Source organism: Stigmatopora nigra, chromosome 12 (genome assembly GCF_051989575.1).
Source record: "Stigmatopora nigra isolate UIUO_SnigA chromosome 12, RoL_Snig_1.1, whole genome shotgun sequence".
NCBI lineage: Eukaryota > Metazoa > Chordata > Actinopteri > Syngnathiformes > Syngnathidae > Stigmatopora > Stigmatopora nigra.
In genome coordinates, this window is record NC_135519.1 from 9,502,172 (window position 1) to 9,524,835 (window position 22,664).

At 37.9% G+C, this 22,664-nt stretch overlaps 1 protein-coding gene across 1 annotated transcript in view; it reads left to right on the forward strand.

Moving 5' to 3' along the window:
• Positions 1-22,664, forward strand: part of LOC144205212 (protocadherin-15-like) — a 129,783-nt gene that overhangs the window by 22,310 nt on the left and 84,809 nt on the right. Inside the window, exons 5-7 of the mRNA XM_077729419.1 lie at positions 73-169; positions 11,557-11,675; positions 21,615-21,629. Of these exons, the coding sequence (XP_077585545.1) occupies positions 11,585-11,675; positions 21,615-21,629 (106 nt within the window). The 5' untranslated portion in view covers positions 73-169; positions 11,557-11,584. The remainder of the gene's footprint in view (positions 1-72; positions 170-11,556; positions 11,676-21,614; positions 21,630-22,664) is intronic.

Below are 22,664 nucleotides of genomic sequence, written 5' to 3' on the forward strand. Positions count from 1 at the left end.
AGCGCCTGAGCCAGGCTCACCTTTACTGACCGCTCTAATAAGATTACCTGATTTACACGTCATGACCCACAGAGAGGAAGACACACAAAGCCATTGTGACCGGCCAAGGAAGTCTTGTGTGGAATGTTTTCTCTCAAGAAACCGGGATAGCCGCTAAAGCCAAAGCATGGTAGGACACGTTGCTTCTTTATTTTTATTCCACAGATGTCCAATTCATTTGAACGGAGACAACTGCCTGTGAATGATCATATTTCCACACAATTTAGTCAAAATTGTTTGCAAACCTGCCAATCAAAATGGAATGGACGTATGCCTATTTTGAGACTATTTATATTAAACATAATTCAATTCAAACAATTATTCACTTTCATTAAGAGCTAAAATCACCAGTATTTTTTCAATAAATAGAAAATCATAGAATATTAACCATTTTTCTTTTGTTTCCTTGGGTATATTTCAAAATAAATATTTTTCAATTAAATTATTTTCAAATTAAATTACCATAACATTTAATAAAGACAATGTATGTTTAAGGTCAATCAAAAAATTAAAAGCCTAAATATGAAGGTACATTTTTTAATTAAAAAAAATCTTTTTAACAAAAAAGAAACGTAAAATAGAAAATATTGTTTAATTTCATTTATAAACGCAGGCCAATGATTTGTAATGAATCAAAATGTGTTATTTGCATTATATTTCATTCATTTGTTCATCTTCCATACCGCCCATCCTCGAAAGGGTTGCGGGTGTAGCTGGACCTAACCCAACTGTCTTCGGTCAAAAGACAGACTACACCCTAGATTGGTCTCCAGTCAGTTGTAGGGCGCACAGAGAGACAGACAACCACTCACACTGCCACTGAGTGGGAATCCAACCCAGACTGCCCGCACCAAAGTCAGACGGACGAACTACTGAACCATCGAGTCGCCCTTAAGGATCATAAACGATTTTCCTAATCCGTATTTTCTTAACACCTACTTCTGTCTTTCAATGCACATTTCTAAATTAAAATGTTAAACGCAGATGACTAAAACAGTGAATTATTAAACATTATAGTTGTGCGAAATAGTTGCAACAAAGTTGTTGATTAATCGACTATCACATTAATGGTTTGTGGCAACCTTAATACAAGTGCATCAGTATTATGACAGATTATCGAAGGATTTTAATCCCATTGACGGCACTTTACTCTTAGTTGGACTACATTTTCCTGGCCGGCGTTTTATTTCTGAAGGCTCTCGGGTCAATCTGTCTCCAGAGAGCGAGCAGCTGCGTTCCTTTATTAGTTTACTCACTTATATGCCTCATATGCATATCAATAAAAACTCAGTTTTATCATTTCAGCCTGTGCTGCCGGAGATAGACGAGACAGTCTCCTCTAGAACTTAATTACCTCAGTTGCTTTCAGAGGCGCGCATAGTTCATTACAAGGCACGTAATGAGATTGCACACTTTTTAAAAATAAAAAAAAGGTCAAATGGCGGTGAAAGGCTTCACTGGAATCGGTTTCTATACGTGAACTAAACATAAGTGTCACATTTGTTGTGAGCCGCACAGCTGCAGGCGGAAGGTATGAAAGGGAATTTAAAACTAAAAGCAGGAATCTGCAATTTGTGGAAAATTGCCATTGCTGTTGAGCGCCTTCAATGGCCACCAATGAGTTAACAGAGTATAAATTAATTCATTCATTTCTCCTAAACTATTTCGATAGTTTTCTTCATTACGTCAACATAAATTGTCGACTCAGGCAAGTCCATTTTTTGAAAGGACGTCCATTCTTGAAAAGGCAGCCAACGAGTTAATTTTTCTATTTGGTATTTCCTGTTGGTTGTCACTCGGTAGCACACTCAGGGTTGGCTTCTAATTAGCCCGTGCCTCCCACAGGAGCACTTGACAGTTGATTTTGTGTAGCAGGTAATCATTTCTTACTCAGCAAATGTTCATGCTGTGTTTGGCAATTAAATGTTTGTTTGAACGCACAATTATCCTAACTATTATGTTCAAACCCCACTACTTTTAAATTCGCTGTGGGTGACCGTAGGCTTCAAACTTTGTATATTGTCCTCTTTTTTTCTAAAATTTAGATTGAAAACTAAAGAAACAATAGTCCAGTTGACAGGCGTCGAACACGGCTGTGGGGGCCAGTTGTGTCCACCAAGAATAAAATAAATCAAGAGCTTTCATTCAAATGAGATTTTACTGAAAATGTTCCAGTCCTCCATGAAAGATTGACAACTACAGAGGACATTTAGTTTTTAACGTGAGAACGTAGAGACTTTGTGTTACTTTTTGAAATAATATAAAAACATTCCCTGGTCTCGTTTTTTGTTTTTAAAGTTAAAACGTAAGAGTAAATCATCGAGATTGGACACTTTAAAAAATCTATAAGGTCAGAACCATTTTTTTTTTCTGGATCAACCTTTCCTAATCTGAAGTTAGTTTGTCAAAGTCGATTGGTCGCTCAGGGCGTCTTCATTTTAAGTGTGAATTAAAGAGGTACTTAGGTAACCTTAGTGAGCTGAGGGGTTCCATTAGAGCTGTAAGCAGTAATGGAGTGTCTTGTTTATACCGGAAGATGGAATGAGAGGAACGCGTGGTAAATAGTGGGCAAAGATAAAACTAATCATGTCACTTGTGCTTGTGGGAGAACTGTCCCGTGTATGTTCAATTATTTACAATATTGAAATGCAAGCAGCTCTGCAGTCTTCTTTGCATAAACCAACAAGTAGACCTTCTATCTGCCCTGAGAACTGCAAAATTCATTCAACCCTAACCCTAATCCATTGAACTCAATGCTTTCCAATGACAACGACAGACGTCCAATTCATTTATACTGTGAGGACTGGCCCGTGATTGCTAATGTATAAGTGACATTGAATCCAACGTAGATGGTTGGAATGGACAAACTCCAGATTGTTCATTCCGGGCGTGTCCGTCAGATGGACAGCTCAGTGTCTCATATCAGACATTGTACGTCTGCGCCTAATGGAATTAAATGTGCAAATAGGATCCATTAGCAGCAGCTGGGAGGGTGCACGGGAACAAGTCAACTACGTTTTTTCTGTTGGCAGAGGAATACTGTCGATTCAGTTCAATGACACCTTTTAATACAGTCACTGGTTCTTATGAGGGCTCAGAGCCACGATTTTGTCAGCCTATCCATTGCTGCGTTTTTCTCACTGACTCAATTAATGCAAGTATTGAGTGTCATTGTGTGGCTAGGGGGGTAAAGTTGGGCATAACAAGTAATCAGCATAATGTGTTGGGAGCAAAAAAAAAACATGATTACTATGTTTGGATCAGAAACTGCAGATCAATGTGGGAATCACTCAGTTTTCTAATTTTGGCCCTTTCAAGCACCTTTTGATTTTTCAAAGATTTCTAGACCTTGTAATGATTTACAAAAATATGCTATCTTTTCAAAATGTAAAATGAATTTTTAAGTAAGGTTTTCAAAATAAAACAAAACATATTTCAAATTAGGAGTTGAAAGTTTTCTAACTCGGGTTTCATAACGGGGTGAGTGCTTCAAATGGATTTCAAACCAATGATAGCATTACTACATTCACGAGTATCCATGCAAGGTTACTGTAGCTTTTCAAATTAGGTTTCATAAATGAGAGGACATTTTCCACTTAGACATCCACATTCAATTTTCTAACCAGATTTAGACTTTCAGATTAGTCATGATCATTTTCATTGTTCCAAGCAAGGCCCAGACACAGTCATATCACGAGTTTAACCAAATCAACATCATGACAAAAGTATTTAAAAATAATTCCCCTACAATTCCACCTACAGCCCTCACTTTTGTGCTTAAAGCATTCTTAAGGATTGATTTCCTTTGTTGAGGGACCTCATGACAGCCACATCCACACTTTTTCTTAACGCATTTTCTCTTCAAAACCTCAATATACTTTTTCTCCGCTGTCAGATGGCGTGACTCACTGATGGTGGGGATCGGTCGCGGGGACACCGGAGCTTAGCCTGGCTTTTAGACTTTGAGGCTCAGGCCCAGCTGAAAGGTTTAGCGGACCACCCGTGGCCAGGAAAATACTTAGTATTTTCTCAAATCAAAGGAGCAACCTAATAAGATGCGAGGGGTCTGCTTTCCGCCTTCGATTGTACGGCTGTCTCGTCCAAATTAGGCATTAGTTAATGCCTTTTCGACATGGCCTCCTGCTTTGGGGAAATGGCATTTTCTTGAAACCCTCCCAAATCACGTCACATAACTCATCACTCATAGGAATTCTTTTCAAAAACATGCGAGGAGAAGATGTCAACAGGTTTAGATCGTAGGAAAGAAAACAAGACTCTTTCTGAGTTATTTCTTTTTGGTGACGCATGGATTTTGCTCTACAAAAAAGTGATTGGATTCCACCGGAGAATATGGATATTGTCACGGATTATTTGAAGAGCCAGCGTTTGGACAGGGTGGGTAAACTATGTGTATCCAAAGAATCGTTAATTTTTTCTTAGACTGACTTTTACACATAGCAAGCCTTTACTTTACGACTGAATAAAAAAAAATCATATGGTTGAATTTCCAGCACAACGTCGTAACACTAAAAGTGGCATCTCTCCTTATCTTGAAGTGGTGTCTCCAAACCGCACAGCACTCGTTTTATGTTTCCTCCTGCCCCTGTAGTTCTACTTCCCACGTTAAAAAAAATCTATTTTCGTTCAGACACATTCCGTAAACAGGTGTAAAGGATTCTATGCTTTTACAGAGCATTACTGTGAATTCAGGACCTCTGCAGGGATATTTTCAACTGATTTCTGGTAGCTATGTAAATAGTGGGATGTTGTTGACTTCAGTGCAGGGAGACTCGGGCTCAATTCCCGCTTGTGGCGAATGGTCATCTGTCTCTCTGTGTGTTCCATGACCGACTGTTGACCAATCTTTGATGTAGTCTGCCTTTCACCCGAAGTCAGCTGGAATGGGCTCCAGCAACCCCCACAACACTTTCAAGGATCCGCGGTGCGGAATATACTAATAGTATAATAAAATAGAGTAGTCCAAGAGAGGAGTGATTATCACGTCCGATTCAGAGTTCTGAAATTGAGGGTTCAATCTCCGGTGGGTTTGTTCTCTTTGTGCCTACATGGGTTTTCTCCATTTACGTACTCTGGTTTCTTCCTCCATTCCAAAAACATGCATGGTAGGCTCAATGTTCCAAAATTGTCCTTGTGAGCGTAAATGCTGTAATTGGCTGGCAACCAGCTCAGGGTGTCGTCCGTCTAATGTCCACAGTTGCCTGGAATAGGGTTCAGCACTCCTGCGAACCTTGTGAGGATGAGAAAAATAGGCATAGAAAAAGACGATTAACCATTTTTGTGAGCAGAGAGCACTGTGCACTCTCTTAGTGGCAATGAATTCCCTCACGGCCTCAATGGGAGAAAAATGCATTGCAAAAATAAATTTCAAAGGATCCAAAAGTAGTCTGTCACATTTTTTTGGACAAAATTACCACGTAGTGTATTGCAGTTTTATAATGGAGCCTGGGCGAGGGACATAAAATGGGAGCTGTTGGATGGTGATTACACAAGGCTGAACAAACAAATGGGCTAGGTGACACAATTAAGGAAGTTTAATATTTACACTGATCAATCACTGTGCCGTGCTTGTGAAATAATGCACAAGAAAAAGAGCAGGTGTCATCATTTGTGTTAAAATCATCAAATATACCAGAATAAAAGCAGTAATTTTAATCTTTTGTTATTGGCAGTGTCATAACGAGTTACATTGTTAAACCTATCAGCTTATAGGTCATCAGTTTATATCCTATTTTTTCACTGTTGTATTCATGTGTTCCAGTCCTGGTTGAAAGAATATAAGTACAGTATATAAATAAGCTTCTTGCACTGTTAGTATGCTCCCAGTGGGAGTATTAAAGCCAAGCAATATGTGTTTGCGCAGTGTGGACATTTAATTCTCCCAACAAGGGAACGAGCGCCTGTAAATCTAAGGGCCTGTTTACACTGCGACGCCAAAATGCAACGATTGCGTTGCGGATTGATCGCGTTCATACGGTGACAGGGAATGTGGAAAGCGAAAAACACAAACTTATGAGTTCGCCTCCAAAGTAAAATGGTTCATTTGCGGGGCTTCCCATGCCACCATGTAAATTAAAAATGCAGCAAACTTCTTGCCTCGATGGCATCATCATAAGGCGCACAACAGTTTGAACATCGCAGTCATCGCTATTGGCAGCTTCTTCCTTCCCTTCCTGCAACATTTGATCACGTTTTTGTTTCATTTCACAACATTAAATGTGTGCAAAAATATGCAAATGTTTACAGCAGAAACACTACAGTGGTTTTGATCAGTAGACTTTTTGTAGAAACACTACTGGCTAGCCATCGTGGGACAACACTCATCTCTTTCCATCTTCCCTTTACACCTCCTTTGCACTTACTAAATTCCACATCCTCTTTTACTCTAAAAGTAATTTGCTTTTCTGATAAAATGTCCACTCTGAAAACTCACTGTGAGCGACGAGAATGTTGACCTGAATATATATTACAGAGGGAGCAAAGGTATAAAATGTCTACAGAATATTTAATGGCAATTTCAGACCCTCGTCAGTAACTCTTGTTATTGTTGCAGCTGTTCCGATAAGATTGTGTGTTATGTATATAAATATACCACATTGAATGAGTTAAAATATTTTTCACATATGCTTTTAAATGCTAAGTTAAGACAAAAGAAGCACTTTTTTTCCCAACGAGTGAAATAAGAAACAACTCAGGGCGTACTTTAAGACAAGCATGTGTCCCAGTCAATGTTACGTTACTATTTGAACATTTTGTTGTCCAGTGTATTGTGACTTAGTAATTGTCCTGTAATTCTTAGCCTGTCCTGTTCAAACAGAAAACCTCCAGCCTGCATTTACCAGTTGGCGCTGAGAAATGTTGAACAATTATGAATGTTCTATGGACAGGTCGCCTGAGTTGTGGAGAATGTTTTCAAGGAAGCGTATGTATTGGCCTTGTCACTTTAAACCTGCACAGCTCCCTACTGCATAACATTAGTACAAATTTTTTGTCACTAGGAATTGTGGCATTGGTCGAACAGAGAGCCTTAGCGTGTGTATAAAAACCTTTAATGAGTCGCATTTTTTTCTTTGTTGATTGGGTCGGTGCGTCACCATGCCAACGGTCCTTGAGTGTTATATACATTGCGTTAGTGACTTGTATAGCTGATCGTATTGTTATAGAGATCAAGTTTTAGTGGAAGTTGTCTGATTGTGTGTTTACCCACGACGGAAATCTTTATTGATGCCAATTGTCATTAAAGCACTGTTCCTGTTACTGCTGATTGTATCCCGCAGTAGGTAATGAATTGCTACAGGCTTTAATGCCCTTACATTTGATCTCGCTCGTAAGTTGATGGTAAAAATGAGGAGGGGGGCTCAAGTGGCATCGGGTCGGATTGCAGCTTCTAGTTTTGCGTCAAACCTAATGGTGCTGTGTGACTTCAGCAGGTGTTTTATTTTTGGAACCGCAATAGATCGGGTTCAGGTTACGGTTGAGTGTGTCTTTCGGTAAACGCGATGGACTGGGTTCAGGTTGCGTTTGTGTGTGTCATTCACGATTACTATCGTGAGCAAACTTTAGTTACATAAAGAAAAATGGTTTAAAAATTAGGAATGTAAATCTCCAATGTCAATATGATACCACAACAATGCATTCATTCATCTTCCAAGTGATGAGTCAAACCAAATATTTAAATTCTTGACCTCCACAATGTTTAATGCATGTGTGATGATTTAAGCAAACCATTGAAAACTTAATTGAGTTATAATTATCCAATTCTCAAGACAATAGTGGATACCCTCAAATTTTAGGGACTTCCTGTGACTCATTGCGACAAATGGAGGAAGCGCACTAGCGCTAATGAGGCCATAAAATAGAAATCTGTCAACGGTCTTTATAGCCGATGCTAAAGGTCTTAATCCTAAAGTAATGAAGAGACCATCTTAAATTATTAATATGATCTCCATAAGCATTCGAGCGGAGAATTGGACGATTGATTCCGTGGCAAAATTAAATAAAAAAAAACCTTAAGTCTGCTCCCAAGAAGTCAAAAGTGTTTATTCTTACTTGGAGTTTGATAATTGCTTGCTAAAAGTTAATGAAACCTTTGACGCAGTGGACTCAAAATCAAAGCATCAGGGACTTTTTTTGCAGAGGGGTAAACAACCCCCAGCTGTGTAAGCGTCAGGCGCAGCAATAGTGTCTCATTTAAGTCAGGGAAGGAAAAATAGCCATTTTCAAGGTACTTGACATCTTCATTCATCTCACCGCCCAAATCCCACTGCCTCCTTAACGCAGGTGATAGAATGAAGATGCTGCATCATCAAATAGACCAATGTGCTGAAGTAATGGCACCAAAACATTATTATCTATTTGGATTTTTTCCTCAGCAAATTGGGATTCTGATATTCGAGAAAATAAAATTCTAATTAATTATCTAATCATTTGTTTTTTTTTTAGAAATACAATTGATAAATTAATTCTCTCTGGCCTGAAATTCTTAAAAGAGCAAAAATATGAACTGGAGGCAGAACGTTATTCTTTTTTTGCTGTATTTTTTTATTTTTTGCTTTAATTGATTAAGAAATAACTCCTAACTCAATAGCTATGTCAATTGTAGTCATTGTTGCGTCATTACAAATATATCCAATGGATGGTTTTCAAGATTTTGTCAAACTTCACAGTGAAACTATTGAGCATTTTTTCTCACTATACGACTCATGGACCACTCAAAGGAGTCTACTTTTAGTGTTTGGTCAGAAATCTCTGGTGTTCCACTTTCATTAAGTTTGAGGAGCCATCATTTTGCCCCCCGATGGGAATGCGACAGCATGGAGAAGAGGCGATATGGCAGAAGCTCTGAAATGACATTTTCTTTTATCTATATGTGGAAGGCCGCATTTTTGGATGTGAAAAGGAATGTATAGGAAGGAGAAATCAATTGGGTGACTTTGTTTAGATCCCATCCACCAGTTGGTACCTAATTGCACTTGCTACCTAATAGCTGGCTTTTATGTACTCACTGCAGTGCCTCAACAGCAAACTATCCTTTTTGCATTTGAATAGTTATGGAATGGCAAAGGCAAGTTCTATGAAAACAACACAGCTCTTTTATGAACTTCAATAGATGAATTTCTGACATTGTTGCCATGGAAAAGCAGAATAAAAGTAACCACTTTTGTTAGTGTTGTCACGACTTGTTCCCTGTCATCCTAAACTCAGCATATGCTGATACGTGACTTTCACAGCTTATCACCTGCTCTGCGAAAAAGCCTTTTGGGAGTTACTGTAGGTTTGCCATTAAAAAACAACAACAACAACGACAAAAAAGACGAAAAATAATTGAGTTATTTTTTTTCCCATGACAGGCGTGCACATGCCTGCTATACTAATGCAATATTCTGACTTTTTTTTCATTGTAACACTCGTGTCGGGTTCCAAAAGACCCTTTTGGAGATTGGGGTCAACTTGATTTGATCACTCACATTGAATTTTCTTTAGTTAAGAAGTAGTGTCTCACACATTGCTTGTTAATCAATTTGAGTGTATTGAATGAAGTGGGTCAGTGACAAGGTCAATGTCATGACTGATCCCGCTAGATCTCAAACGATGTCAAGGCTCCATAAGATAAAACACTGTACGTTCAACTTTTTTTCAGACCACCCATTCTATACATTCTCTTTTGATTCTTGTGATGATGAAAAGTAAAATGTTTTTTTTTGGAAAAAAAAACAAGCACATACTGTACATTAACTTCATGGCAGCTTTTGACGGAGATTATTTTTTTTAAGGGTCAACTATCATCTAGGAGTCCTAAAAATACTGTGAACTCACCCACTGGCATTGACAGTGATAGTCGTCAAAATTGTTTGAATTTGGAAGTGCTAACAACAAGTGAAAACATTCATTTCATTATTGTATCTATTCATTCAATGGCAGTAAATAATATAATTGTCCAAAACCCCTTGTGTTGTCATGGCCAAATCGCTTGCCTCAAATTTTATAATAAATCAACAAGGCTAATTTCTTTTACAAAGTATTTCCTCAATACCTGAAAGTTGTGACAAGTTTCACAATATTTTGGGAACATTTAAATAGTTAAAACACACCCAATGAGTAATAAAATGCCATTTTTTAAGGTAACATTTGATACCATATTAAGATCTATAAGTCTGTGAGGTTTGATTTGTTTTTAACCTATTTGCTGCCATTGAGTGTACTAGATGTCAAATCCATTTTGATTTACAGGGCTAACATTTAGTGCCTGTTTCACTTCTAACAACATCAATTCAATCCAATTTGAATGCCAACCCTCCAGTTCAAAAATTGGACTTCTTGCACAGTCAGTGGCAGGTCATGAGTTCAATGACTACCCTGAGAAAAGTTAACCTTCCGACTGTGTTTGGCCGTCTGTGGCGGATAACAAGAAAAAATTGGGAGAAATGGTCCACGGTGTTCCACCAAGTGCTGCACTTAAGGTCGATCATGCTGTCATCGCAAGATCGCCGACTCACGCTCCGTCACTTTCTGACGAGGGAATTAGCTCCGCCTGCTGTGAACTTGCGGGGAAAAAGTTTAACCGACAGTAATGTTTCGGCAGTGTGGAACATCGTCACGTGGCATGCACAGCAGATTTTAAAATGAGCGAGAGATATTTTCGACTTGGCTCACATTCTTAGTTGCAGCTCATTGCAAATGTATTCAGGGTATTTTTTTCTCTTTGTTTGCCAATTGTCAAAACAAAGTTGGCAGGAACTGATTTTATGAATTCTGTTGTTGCTTTTAGGATTATTCACTGACTGTGGTGGAAAAGGAAATTTGTAAATCGCGGAGAATGGCAATTGAGAACAGTTTAAAGTGAAATACTTTTTGACAAGTACAATATTTGCCTATTTTACTAATTCTGGAGTCATCACAATCCAGAGAACGATGATTCGATCCCAGGTCCAGACCCTCCTTGCAGGGCCCGAAATCAGCTGGGATAGCCTCCAGCACACCACATCAACCCTTGTGAGGATATGCGGTTCAGAAAATGAATAAATGAAAGAAAGAAATAATAAAAATACAGTAAGGAAACTTTGCCTTGATTAAAGAAATACATTGAAAATGCTAAAGTATCGATACAGAATTGAAAATATTAGTATAATAACAAACAACACTGGAATGAATTAAAACATGCTTACTAGAACAAGCCCCCGGGCCACATTTTTGTCACACCTGCAACTTAGTATGTCTTTTTATATGCTGAGCTGACAAAAACGTCACATCTAGTTTATTTATATAGCCTTAAACCCTGACCAAAACAACATCTTAATGATTCTTTAGTATAGCGAAACTTCACAGAAGAATGCTCAAGTGGTATTGGGATTGACGCAGGACCAATTTTCTAGCTTTATCCCAAAGCGCTAGTGTGGATGTGCTTCAAAGTAAAAGGGACAGGGTACTGATGGAGAGGCGTTTGTGTGTGGTCGGGAGCATGAGAGGCAAATGAAAAAAATCTCTCTTTTCTTCCTCTAGGTTGGCAGGCAATAAGGCTTGACAGAAGATGCGCCAGGGCCGCCGCTTTATCGGATGGCTGCTGACGGGAATGGCTGTCCTGTCGTGGCTAAACGTTGTCTGGGGCCAGGACACTGACGGTAAGAGCACCGAAACTTATGATAGAGCGCTGGCCGGCTGGCTGCCACCGATTGGTCAGGGTGAAGAGATGATTATGGCTATAGCGTGTACTTTGACATTAACTTGTGTGAGCAACGTTTCGGGTCGATGTAGAAAAAGTGGACAGTCATCGTCTTAGTGTTGCACCGACAAGAGTACTAGTATCAGTCCCGATACGGCTGTTGAAAGGCATTCTCGGAAATAACTTGATACTGAGCAATATGGACTTTTCAAGGTCTAGCTTCCAAATGCTGGTTTCCTTACCAAAAATGAACACCAGCTATTCATACTGCCATCAAGAAATAGTGTTTGTCAACTTTTCTGAGATGATGATAGACGTTCAATTGTGTGCTGTCAAAGCATCCTCCTGCTGTCATGAGTTTGTTGCTAGCAACCGTCCAATCAATTTGAACAGGGAGGGTTGAACTTTGGTTAATTTGATTTTTTTCCAATACCTGTCATCATTTTCATGGGATTTGAACTATTATGACTAATTCTCATTATATTACTGCATCCATTTTTACTACTAATATTATATATATATATATATATATATATATATATATATATATATATATATATATATATATATATGAATATATATAAATATATATATATCTATATATATATGAATATATATATATATATATCTATATCTATCTATATATATATATATATATATATATATATATATATATATATATATATATATATATATATATATATATATATATATATATATATATATATATATATATATATATATATATATATATATATATATATATATATATATATATATATATATATATATATATATATATATATATATATATATATATATATATATATATATATATATATATATATATAGATATAGATATTTTACTCATGTCTTCAAATGTCTTCATTTTTGTAATTCTGCTGCATATGTGGGAGTTTAATTTGTGCTTGGGCAGCAATTTCATGCTTTTCTTGTTGCCTGACAGAAAACTGGAGAGCATATGCAAATGAAAACAATTTTATTAGTAATTTGGCTTCACTGCCATCCAATCTTATTGTGTGAGAAAAGCAATGCTTCCTGCCCAACAAAAGTACCAATGATGTAACCCTGTGTGCACATTTTCTATGTGCAAAGTCATTTGGTGACATTTTGCCATTTTTCCAGCATGCCACCTAACAAGTTTTTAGTGTGGCCTACAATGAAATCAAACGCAAACTCCTCTTGCATTTATCAGGTCAGTCAGACTGTTATTGCCCATGTGAGCTCTTAAGGTCTAACCATATTGGTTTAACCGGGCAGATTTTTTTTCACCCTCAATACGGCGTCTTCTCGCTTGTAAATCTCTGTCCTTGGCCCACTCATGATTAAAATTGAGTTAAGGGCAATGACATATTTGAACATGTGTCGGATTAAAAAAAAAGAAATATAACTTTTCAAGTCATTAAGGGTGATGGAGGAACCAAAGTTGCTTAAAAAAGAACTCTCTTTAGATAGATTTAACCATAACTTTGCCATTCTGCTGTTTATGACGATGAAACTGAGGAATTACATAGACCTTCCTACTCGGCAAACAGCTTCAATTTTTTCTCATAATGAACTCTTTGGCTGCCAGAACAGCAGTATAATTTCAATCCATTTGGCCATTTAACACCGTCGGTGCCACTGGACAAAAAAAACAAAATTCAATGCCAGCTATGTTTATTACTGTCAATTATATGGTAGAGAATATGTTAAAGATGCTTATAATTTGATAAATAATGCCCATAAGATATTTAAAAACCTGAATAGTACCGTCAGTGGCTGGGAAAGATGAACTACAGTTCAACGAGCGTCCACGGAAGGTCAAACATCATTCCAGAGCACTCTGTCCAGATGCGCAGTGTCCATACATCACCCCTAAATCCCCCTAGACGCTTAATCCGCATGCAAACACACACCAGGCTTTATGGGTTTCTGAGCGTCCTGTGTGGATTAGTCGATATTTCTATGGAGGCTCCCGCCATGTGACTCTCTGTACATTTCTGAGCGGCAGTGGTTGTCTATTTCAGGGATTTTCTGATTAGAAGACAGATGTGCTGCTTGTGTCTTGATAGAGCAGCCTTTAGAAAAATGGGGAGCACTGGATTGACAGTGGTCTGCCAGTGGGTTGTAATCAGGCTTCGGGGGCAGCGGGGGCAAAGGATGAGCAGAAAGGTACTCAGAGTTCCCCCAAATGACCAAACCTGGAGCTTCTCGGTAGGCCGTCACGTATGGACGGTGCTGTGATTGCAACGTTAGGTTTTGTCCAAACGTAGTGCAGTATCTCATTAATCAAGGTTTTTTTTTTTTAGCCCGGTGAGGATAAAGCGGTTCAGAAAATGGGATGGAATGAAATTTAAATAGGGCAATTTTTAATAATGCTTAATATAAAACAATTAAATATCTATATTAAATCAAACTAGTAATACACTCAGATGAGCTGGGGGTGCTCAAGGACAGCCAACTATTTAGATAAAAAGGTTATTATTAAAAAAAAAATGGCTACAGTGGATCTCTACTAGATTAACAAAAGTTCTTTAAACATATAATTCAGTCAATCTTTTATGTACCACTAGAGAGAACACATTTACCCATGGTTGCACTCATACCCCACTTTGAGTACCACCAAGTTTCATAATCTAGATGTGTGGATATTTTTCTAATTGTCATTAAAAATGCATTTAGTTGACATACAAATGCCTAAGTATAAGACAAGCAAATCCGCTTGTCTATCTTTGATCTATTGTGATACTGTGGGAATTAATGTGCACCTTTCACCATCTGATACTTTAATCAATAGCACTGCCAGTTTGACCCTTCACAATAAACACCCACAGACAATTAAAAGTCGGAGCTTTCTTTGGAACAGTGGAAACAGCATGCAAAAAGAAGCCATGCGGTGCTGTCTGCCTTAGCATCGATCCATGCAATTTTTTTGCCGTGCAGTGAGGAAGCCGCTGATTTGATTCCTCTGCGTTGGAGGTCTTGCTTCTAAGAGCTGTTGCTGATCAGAAACAAAACACAAGGCTTCTATAGAGAGATACAGATTAAGGGTGTTTAAAAAAATATATTCTGAGATATTTTGCAATATTATGTTGCACAATTCTTGGATTGATACAAATCTATGTGAACATTTTTTTTTGGGGGCGGCGGGTGGAAATTAACAATAGTTGCTGCACTGCCACTCTCGTCCACCAATTAGCAGCACACATCTGCCGTGCCTTTCAATCTGCTGAAACGAGTGTGCTTAAATCTGTGCACGTTGACCGATTTATGTTCCTTCAAAAGAATCTTGCTTGGACGCACGAGCGTACAGATTGCCAGCTCAATTTCATGTAAAATTTCACTATGCACATTGATAAATAAAGGACCCAACAGATTGCTGCCAAAATTTACCATTAGAATGGTCTCTGTTGCAGCATTCAATCACATGCCTTTTCCTTTGAAATTAATTGGATGTCTGTTGTTGTCAGGGGGAGGAAATGAGTCAAGACAGTCATGCAATAATATAGTATGTAAGCCCGAAATGTATACAGTCTCTGAGGGAGAGCTTTTTACAAATTGTCTGCGTCTGTGGAAAAAACAAAAAAACCCAAGCAATTTATCTTGTTTTTCTTTAATTGTTGGGTCGTAGAATATGGTATTTATTGTGATTACTATTCAAAATGAATACATTAAATGCCGTGACACAATTAGATTTTTTTTTAAGAAAGTTCCCAGCCCATTGAATATACATGTTTATAACATGGCTCACCAAAACAACCGCTCTACTTTCATGGTGGATATGCTTTATGAGTATATAAACAGAGAATACCCACATGAGTGAGGGCATACCCTGTTGGCAAATGTAATAATGAGCTCTGCGCTACTATTTATGATCCTCTCAGCTTGCCACGAGGTAAAATGACATGTTTACACAGAGCTCAAAATGCCCTCATCGCCCTGCATTATCATACGGCCTTGCATGCGCTCAATTGACTGACATTGTACTTTTCTTTATCACGGATCATCGCCTGCAAACAATATATTCGTTTTCTTAGGTTAGCAGCGGTTCAGTTGATTGTAAATGTGGACCAATTCCAAATCATATAACAAGGATTGGTCATAGATGAATTCATGTTTCTTTCTCAAGCCGTAAGACCATATGGAAAAAAATGAAGCTACGGATGAATTGTGAGTTGCATTCACATCGATTTAATCCTCCGCGGCAGAGAATAAAACCAAACAAACAATGTTTAATGTGTCCTAATGGCCATTAGCGATGATTGGTCGTCAGAGCAACTGCCAGCCGCTTCCTGACCTGCCGATCACTTTATTGTAGGTGCCAAGTGCGTTAAACTGCCAAATTAGGGGCAGTAATGCTAAAGACAAATCTCCTTCTGCCTTTCTGGGGCTAAATTTCCTAAAGAACTACTTTTAACCCATTGGATAATATTAGATGTCAAATTTTCATTTTTCTGCTGTGTATTTGAATTGGTTTCTCACTTGTAGACATACTACCTTGTCAGGGTTGTGGGGTGCTGGAGTCTATGCCAGAGTCAGGTGAACTACACCCTGAAGTGGTCACAGACAACCATACACACTCAGAATCACACCGCCACCAAGTGGGAATTGATTGCACTTCTTCTTTCTCTAAAACCAAAGTGGATTTTTAACTCTTTTAGTCAAATGGGTTTAGTAGACATCCAATTCATTTGAAGTAAGGGTGTTGGCACCAAATGAATGAATGGTCCTCTATCACTGTCAATAGCAGCTGATGCATTCATCCATCCATTTACCCACCAAAGAGTGGAACAGCGCAAATTGCCTGTTGTGCCATGGATCGGATTCTTGGCCGACACTAACAAACAGACGACACTAAAAAGAATTAGTCGATCAAAAGCCTAATCTTGTTAACGATATCTTCATTCTGTTATGATTATGTCTATTTAGTTGAAAAGAATTCTAGCGCCAGTTTGCCACGATGTTCTAATTCACTAATTGTCTACCCATGAGAGCAATAGACGTCCAATCCATTTGAAATGGCATGGCAACAAATGAGCTAAGTTACTACCACACAGTAAACCTAAATAACCTATCAAATATAGCGATTACCCCAAATTATTCAAAAGATTACTCGATCTAGTCTGTTCCAGTTTGTTTCAGTTCTATGGACTCCGATAGATGAAGTGACATAAAATTATCAATTTATCTATGAACTGTATTTTCAATTTGAGTGTCAAACCAAGCCCCTTTTCACTCTGATATTTTATATTGTCCCAAATCAATAAGTCTTAAGAAAGAAGACTAATGGAGTGTACCTGTAATACCGCGAGTCTTTTGATGTCTGATCCTGTGATTACAGCCACCCCCCAAATATAAGCCACAGTGCTTGTTTGTCATGACCTGCCATCTGCCCGCCAGCAGCCGCCGCAAGGATTGCTGCAATTTCCTCGTTTTCATTTTAATTTCCCTCTTGAATTATTTCCCACATGCTGCTGTGTGGATTAGTCCTATCGTTAACCTGTTTGCATGACATCTTATTGAGAACATCCTGTCCAAAGTGTTAATTCCTAAATGCCATATTCCTCTAGGCGGGATGCATTTTTTATATAAGATGGAAAAGGTATTTATGGCTGTATTATGAACCTGTACAGCTGTTTACTATGAATACTGGCGGTTGGCCATCCTCGTTTTCTCTGTCTAAAACTGGGCAAGTTAATGGAACATTAGAAAAAGTTACTTGCAATCCCTTAGGCTTTGTTCGATTACTTTTTTAGGTCACTTGGTCAAAATTTGGTTTGTTTCCTTTTTGACTGATATCACTTATCCTCGGCAGTATAAACTTTTTATGACTTTATGACTCTTAAAAATCAATTATTTTTCTACCGGATACAAAAATCATTAATACTTTTTGGAATTATTTTTCATTTCTTATTATTTGTGGCCATTCTATATTTATTTTATAAAATTATTTATGACTTGTGTTACAAAAATAGACCAATATAGCAAATGAACAACGGTTCACTTGTTACACTAAGCCCCCCAAGGACCCCCAGTTCAAATTGATTGGACATCTACGAGTGCTAACATTTGTATTTTAACTTGTACACCTCTGCAGGGGAGGGGTTTGATTTATCGCTTGCTTAAAAAGGTTACTTTTCCATTTGAAACCACAGGAAAGAACATGCAATTGAATGGCAAGAGTAGGGGGGAAAGGAAACATTTGGTTCCGAAAAACAACTAAATGTCACTGACCAGAATTGAACGTTGCTCTGCCTTGTTGCACTGGATGTCGTCTGAGGATTACCTTTTAAGGGCTTCACTGATTTTCATTATCAAAGCATCAAGTAAGACTGGTGGCCAAAAATTGTCCTCTAAGCAGGGCAAAAAAAAAAAAATGGGGCCCACAATGCTGCCCTCCCTTCTTTGGGTTGCAGCTTTATAATACCATTGTTGCATTTCAATCAGTAAAGACAAAGGCTAACAAGCTCGATTTTAACCTTGGCAATGATCTTGCGAACATACACCACACAGTAGCTCATACATATTTTTGTTATGTACTCTGGCAATGATCATGTGAACATACAACACATTGAAACTAATACTTAGTTTTATTATGTACTCAAAATGAAATGACACTACTGTCTCCAAACGTTAGAGTTTTAAATTGCACCGGGGTTAAGTTGGTGTAACAAGTCATTTTAGCAGAGTAAATTAACTCAAAAGAGAATTAAAAAAGGCTCTTTACGAGCCCCATTTAAATTTGCAACGATGGGAGGAGAAACTAGTTTTTTTAACACTGTAACACTTTCAACATGACTTGATTTATCACATGCTAAAGAACAAATCAGATCTGTAGATTTGAATAAGAGCAAACTCACAAATTTAATAATTACTGCAAAAATCAGCTTTTGATATGTAAGAAATAAAAACTAGATACATCATATTAATCTATTATTTTATTCCAATTTTATTTCCTTCACAACTTTAAATGCAGTGCCACATAGTGTGATTTATATAGCTAATTATCAACTAATCTTTAAAATAATCTATAAGACCTATCGAAAGAATCCCTTGTTTTTTTATTATCCTAGTTTTTTTTTATCGTCACTAGGGTACTTGTGATAACGCTTATACCTTTCGTTCCCTCAGCATCTGCTCTAACAGGACCACATATTGTTTTTCACGACTGCCCGAATTCATATGCAAGATGTGTTTTTGTGTGTATGAGAAGGTTTACAATCTGACGCGGCGCCAAATGACTGCCCTTGGCGGAAGTCTGCGCTCTGCAGAATGACATTCACGTATATTTCAAGACATGCTGGGTAATATAAATAAACGGCCATTGGTAAAATACAATGTCGTTAAATGTGCACGTTCGGTACTCAACTTATTCACTGCTATTGGCGCACATAGACGTCCAATCTATTTGGACCAGGAAGGCATTGTAGCACTCCACCAAAGGTAGCAGAAGAGTTAAAAAAAATATTGCATTTTCTGTGGCATATTTATTATTTTCTCTTGGCTGACTTAAAAATAAATCAACATAATCCAATAGAGACTTCTAACTATTTTGGGGAAAAAACTATGGCCAATTGAGGACACTTGACAATTTAGATGGGGAGTAAATCGCCAAATCAGTAATATTCGCCACTGTAGGTTTTTGTTCTTTTCAATCTATTTGATACGATATTATGTGTATGTGACCTCAAGAAATGAAAATACAATACGTTATTTTGAACTTTATTTCCTTCTTCCCCTGACCTTTGACGCCTCTTCATCATTTGCCCTATTCTGGAAATTTGAATTAAAATAGGCTAATGCATTATCATGAAATTCCTATTATCAACCTTTTGACCCCTACATTTGATCACCTCATCCCTTTCATTTAATAGGCATACTTAAAGTTTCATGATAATCTCTTCCGTTATATTCAAGGCAAACATACAGACATACCGAACCGAATACATAACGCCCACCTTCCATTGATTTCAGATACTGGCGGAGGTAAAAATACAATTAAAAAAGAATAAAACATAAATAACTCTTTATTCTCATGACCTAGAAAAGAAAGGGAGCTCTATACTGTGTTGCTTGATAAAAAATATGTATAAATTGAACAATTTGTTTGAGCATTCCACCATCCCTGTTAATGACCTCAACCTAAATCATATATGTATCCAATTTTTTAATGCAATTCGATGGTCCTGGTATTTAGTCTTGATCTCCTTTCCGATCAAGTCTCAGCGGGATAGTTTGATCTTGAGCATAACACCACTTCTGACTCTCACATTTGTACCCCCCCCCCCCACTCAGGCTGCATCTATTTCAAGACCACATTAGCATACCAGCATTTTAGATGCAGACTCTTGTTTATTCTTCCAGCCTTCAGCCACAGTTATCTATTTAGCGGTTTCAATTTGCACCTATTACCGAATACGTTCGCTTTCATTTCCGTAGAAGGTTTGCCTAATTATCATCCTACCCAAAGTGGGAACGACGGACGCACTCCAAGAATTATCCGTGAAGCTTCTGAACAAAAGAATTTAGACGTCAGTTAGATTTTCTAAGTGTTCGTCGGTCCTTTGCTCTTGATTGAAATGCTATCGCCATGCATATTTTATGTAACGTTGCCTTGCCTGCTCGTACCTGCGACAGGTGCACAGTTGTTGAGAGCTAGCGAAACCGTAAACTGCAACTGTAATGCGGTGCCGCTGACCCACCAGCTGATGGCTTCTAACGTGACATGCTCGTATGTAAGACGAGATGGTTGATTTGCTCATTTGACTCTCCCAGGGCAAATGGATTGTATGATGTCAATGGTGTGAAATAAATTAAAAGGCTGACTTAAATTCATTGTAGTTTAGATAAAATGTCAAATAACTACTTTTGACTAAGCAATTCTCTTCAAATCCCTCAAAAGCCACAAAAAATGTAGTAAAGCACTACTCACCTTGGTAATTTGTCATCATTAGGAAGCCCCAAGGTGGTGCCTAAAGACTATTTTTGTCTGGAAATAAGAAAAACCCTCAAGTGGGAAAAAACGATTCCAAACACCAGGGGTGTCCAAACTATAGGGCTGCAGTAAATGCGCATTTTTGTTCCAACTGATCCTGCATGGGCAGTACAACCAAAGAGCTTTCTGCTGAAATTCGTAGAACCTGAATGCATTAAACTGACTATACTTATACGACACTAGATTTTAAATAGAGCCTCTTCATCAGTTGGAATGCAAACCAGTTTGGACACCAATGCCCTTCAATGACACCAAGATGCAAAAAATTGGTGCCAAAGTTTATCCAAATGGAACTTAGTTCCAGGAAACTAATATGGTCCTAAAGTATGTTTATCTCTAAATATTTCTGAAAATAGCGAAATGACATGGTAACACCAATCTTTATTCTTTAAAACGTCATAACTTTGGAAATCGTTAAACATAACTGAAAACACCAACAACTGCAACAATTGGTAGCAAAGCACTTTTTTTCTCAATGAAATTCCTCTTCGACTTAGACTAAAATCTACCGAGATGCATAATATTGGAGTCAAAGCACAGCTTTTGTTTAAATCAAATCCTAATGACGAACATTTTCCTTTGACATTAACTTATGTCAGCCTACTTCCACAAAACCAACATGTCGATAGAAGGCTTTACAACTGTCCCCTCCTCCTAAAAGCAACACCAATTTCTGATTGCACTCCAATGTTGGAATTGATTCATGTTCCTAACGCAGCCTCTATCTCATACGACACTATCAGCCTGGCAGCAGGAGTAAATGTGTTGCAATAATGCATTTCTCCAATGTCTCTCCTCTTTTTTCCCCTTCTAATAACTGCTCATTTTGATAATGATCTTTATGTTCATGCTTTTTTTTCATGATTTTGCCCTTCTCTCTGGCTCCACTAACCTCTTCAGACTGGCAATATGAGGGTAAGAGGGCTCCTCTCTTTCAGTTTCCACCCCCGTCTGCCGCCCTATCATTGCACGTCTTGCCCGACGTGATCTCCATCTGTAAAATTTCCAACTTTTGTTTTTGTTTTCGCTAATGCTTTGACCTACTTGTTGCTGTCTCATTGTCCTCACTTGATATCTGTCCCCTGTTTTGTACGACCTGCACTCCAATTAGTCTGTTTTCTTGTGTGTTTTATTTCCCCCAACCCACTTATGAATAATATACTGTATGGTTAAACCTCCCAAGTTTAATATAATCCATTTTGGGTCAGACTCAATAAATGGAGCTGAAGCTAATACATTTGTTTAAAAACAAAAATGTCTTTTTGAATTAAACTTTTTTTTAAACGAGGCAATAAGTTGTTGACCTAAAAGAAGTGATAAAAAAAGAAAATACATTTTTTATTTTATTTGAAGATGAACACAATGATTGGAATTGACCTTGTTTGAAATCCAATCCAATTCCTACTATAAATTTTAGATTGGGCAACTACTAGTCACAACATAATTTAATTATTCATTAATTTTGGGAACCATTTTTCCTCACAAGGGTCACGGGGGTGCTAGAGCCTATCCCAGTTAACTACGCGCACCAGGCGGGGGACACCCTGAATGGGTAGCCATGCACGGACAACCATTCAAACTCACTATCTTACCTAGCGGCAATTTAGAGTATTCAACTAGCCTATCCTGCATGTTTTTGGGATGTGGGAGGAAACCAGACTACCCAGAGACAATCCACACAAGCCTGGGGAAAACATGCAAACTCCACACAGTGAGGACTGACCTGGAATCGAACTCTTCACCTTAGAACTGTGAAGCTGCCGCACTTGCAACTCGGCCGCTGAGCTGCCATGATTTAACTAACTGAAGTAAAATTCTTTAGTAATTGGGTAAAAATAATCAAATATTTGGAACATCTTTCCATTTTGTAATGCGGTTATTTTTTTAGGCTGAATAGTTTTAATGCTCCACATTGAAATGTTATTCTTTTTACTGTAATTAAACAGGGTT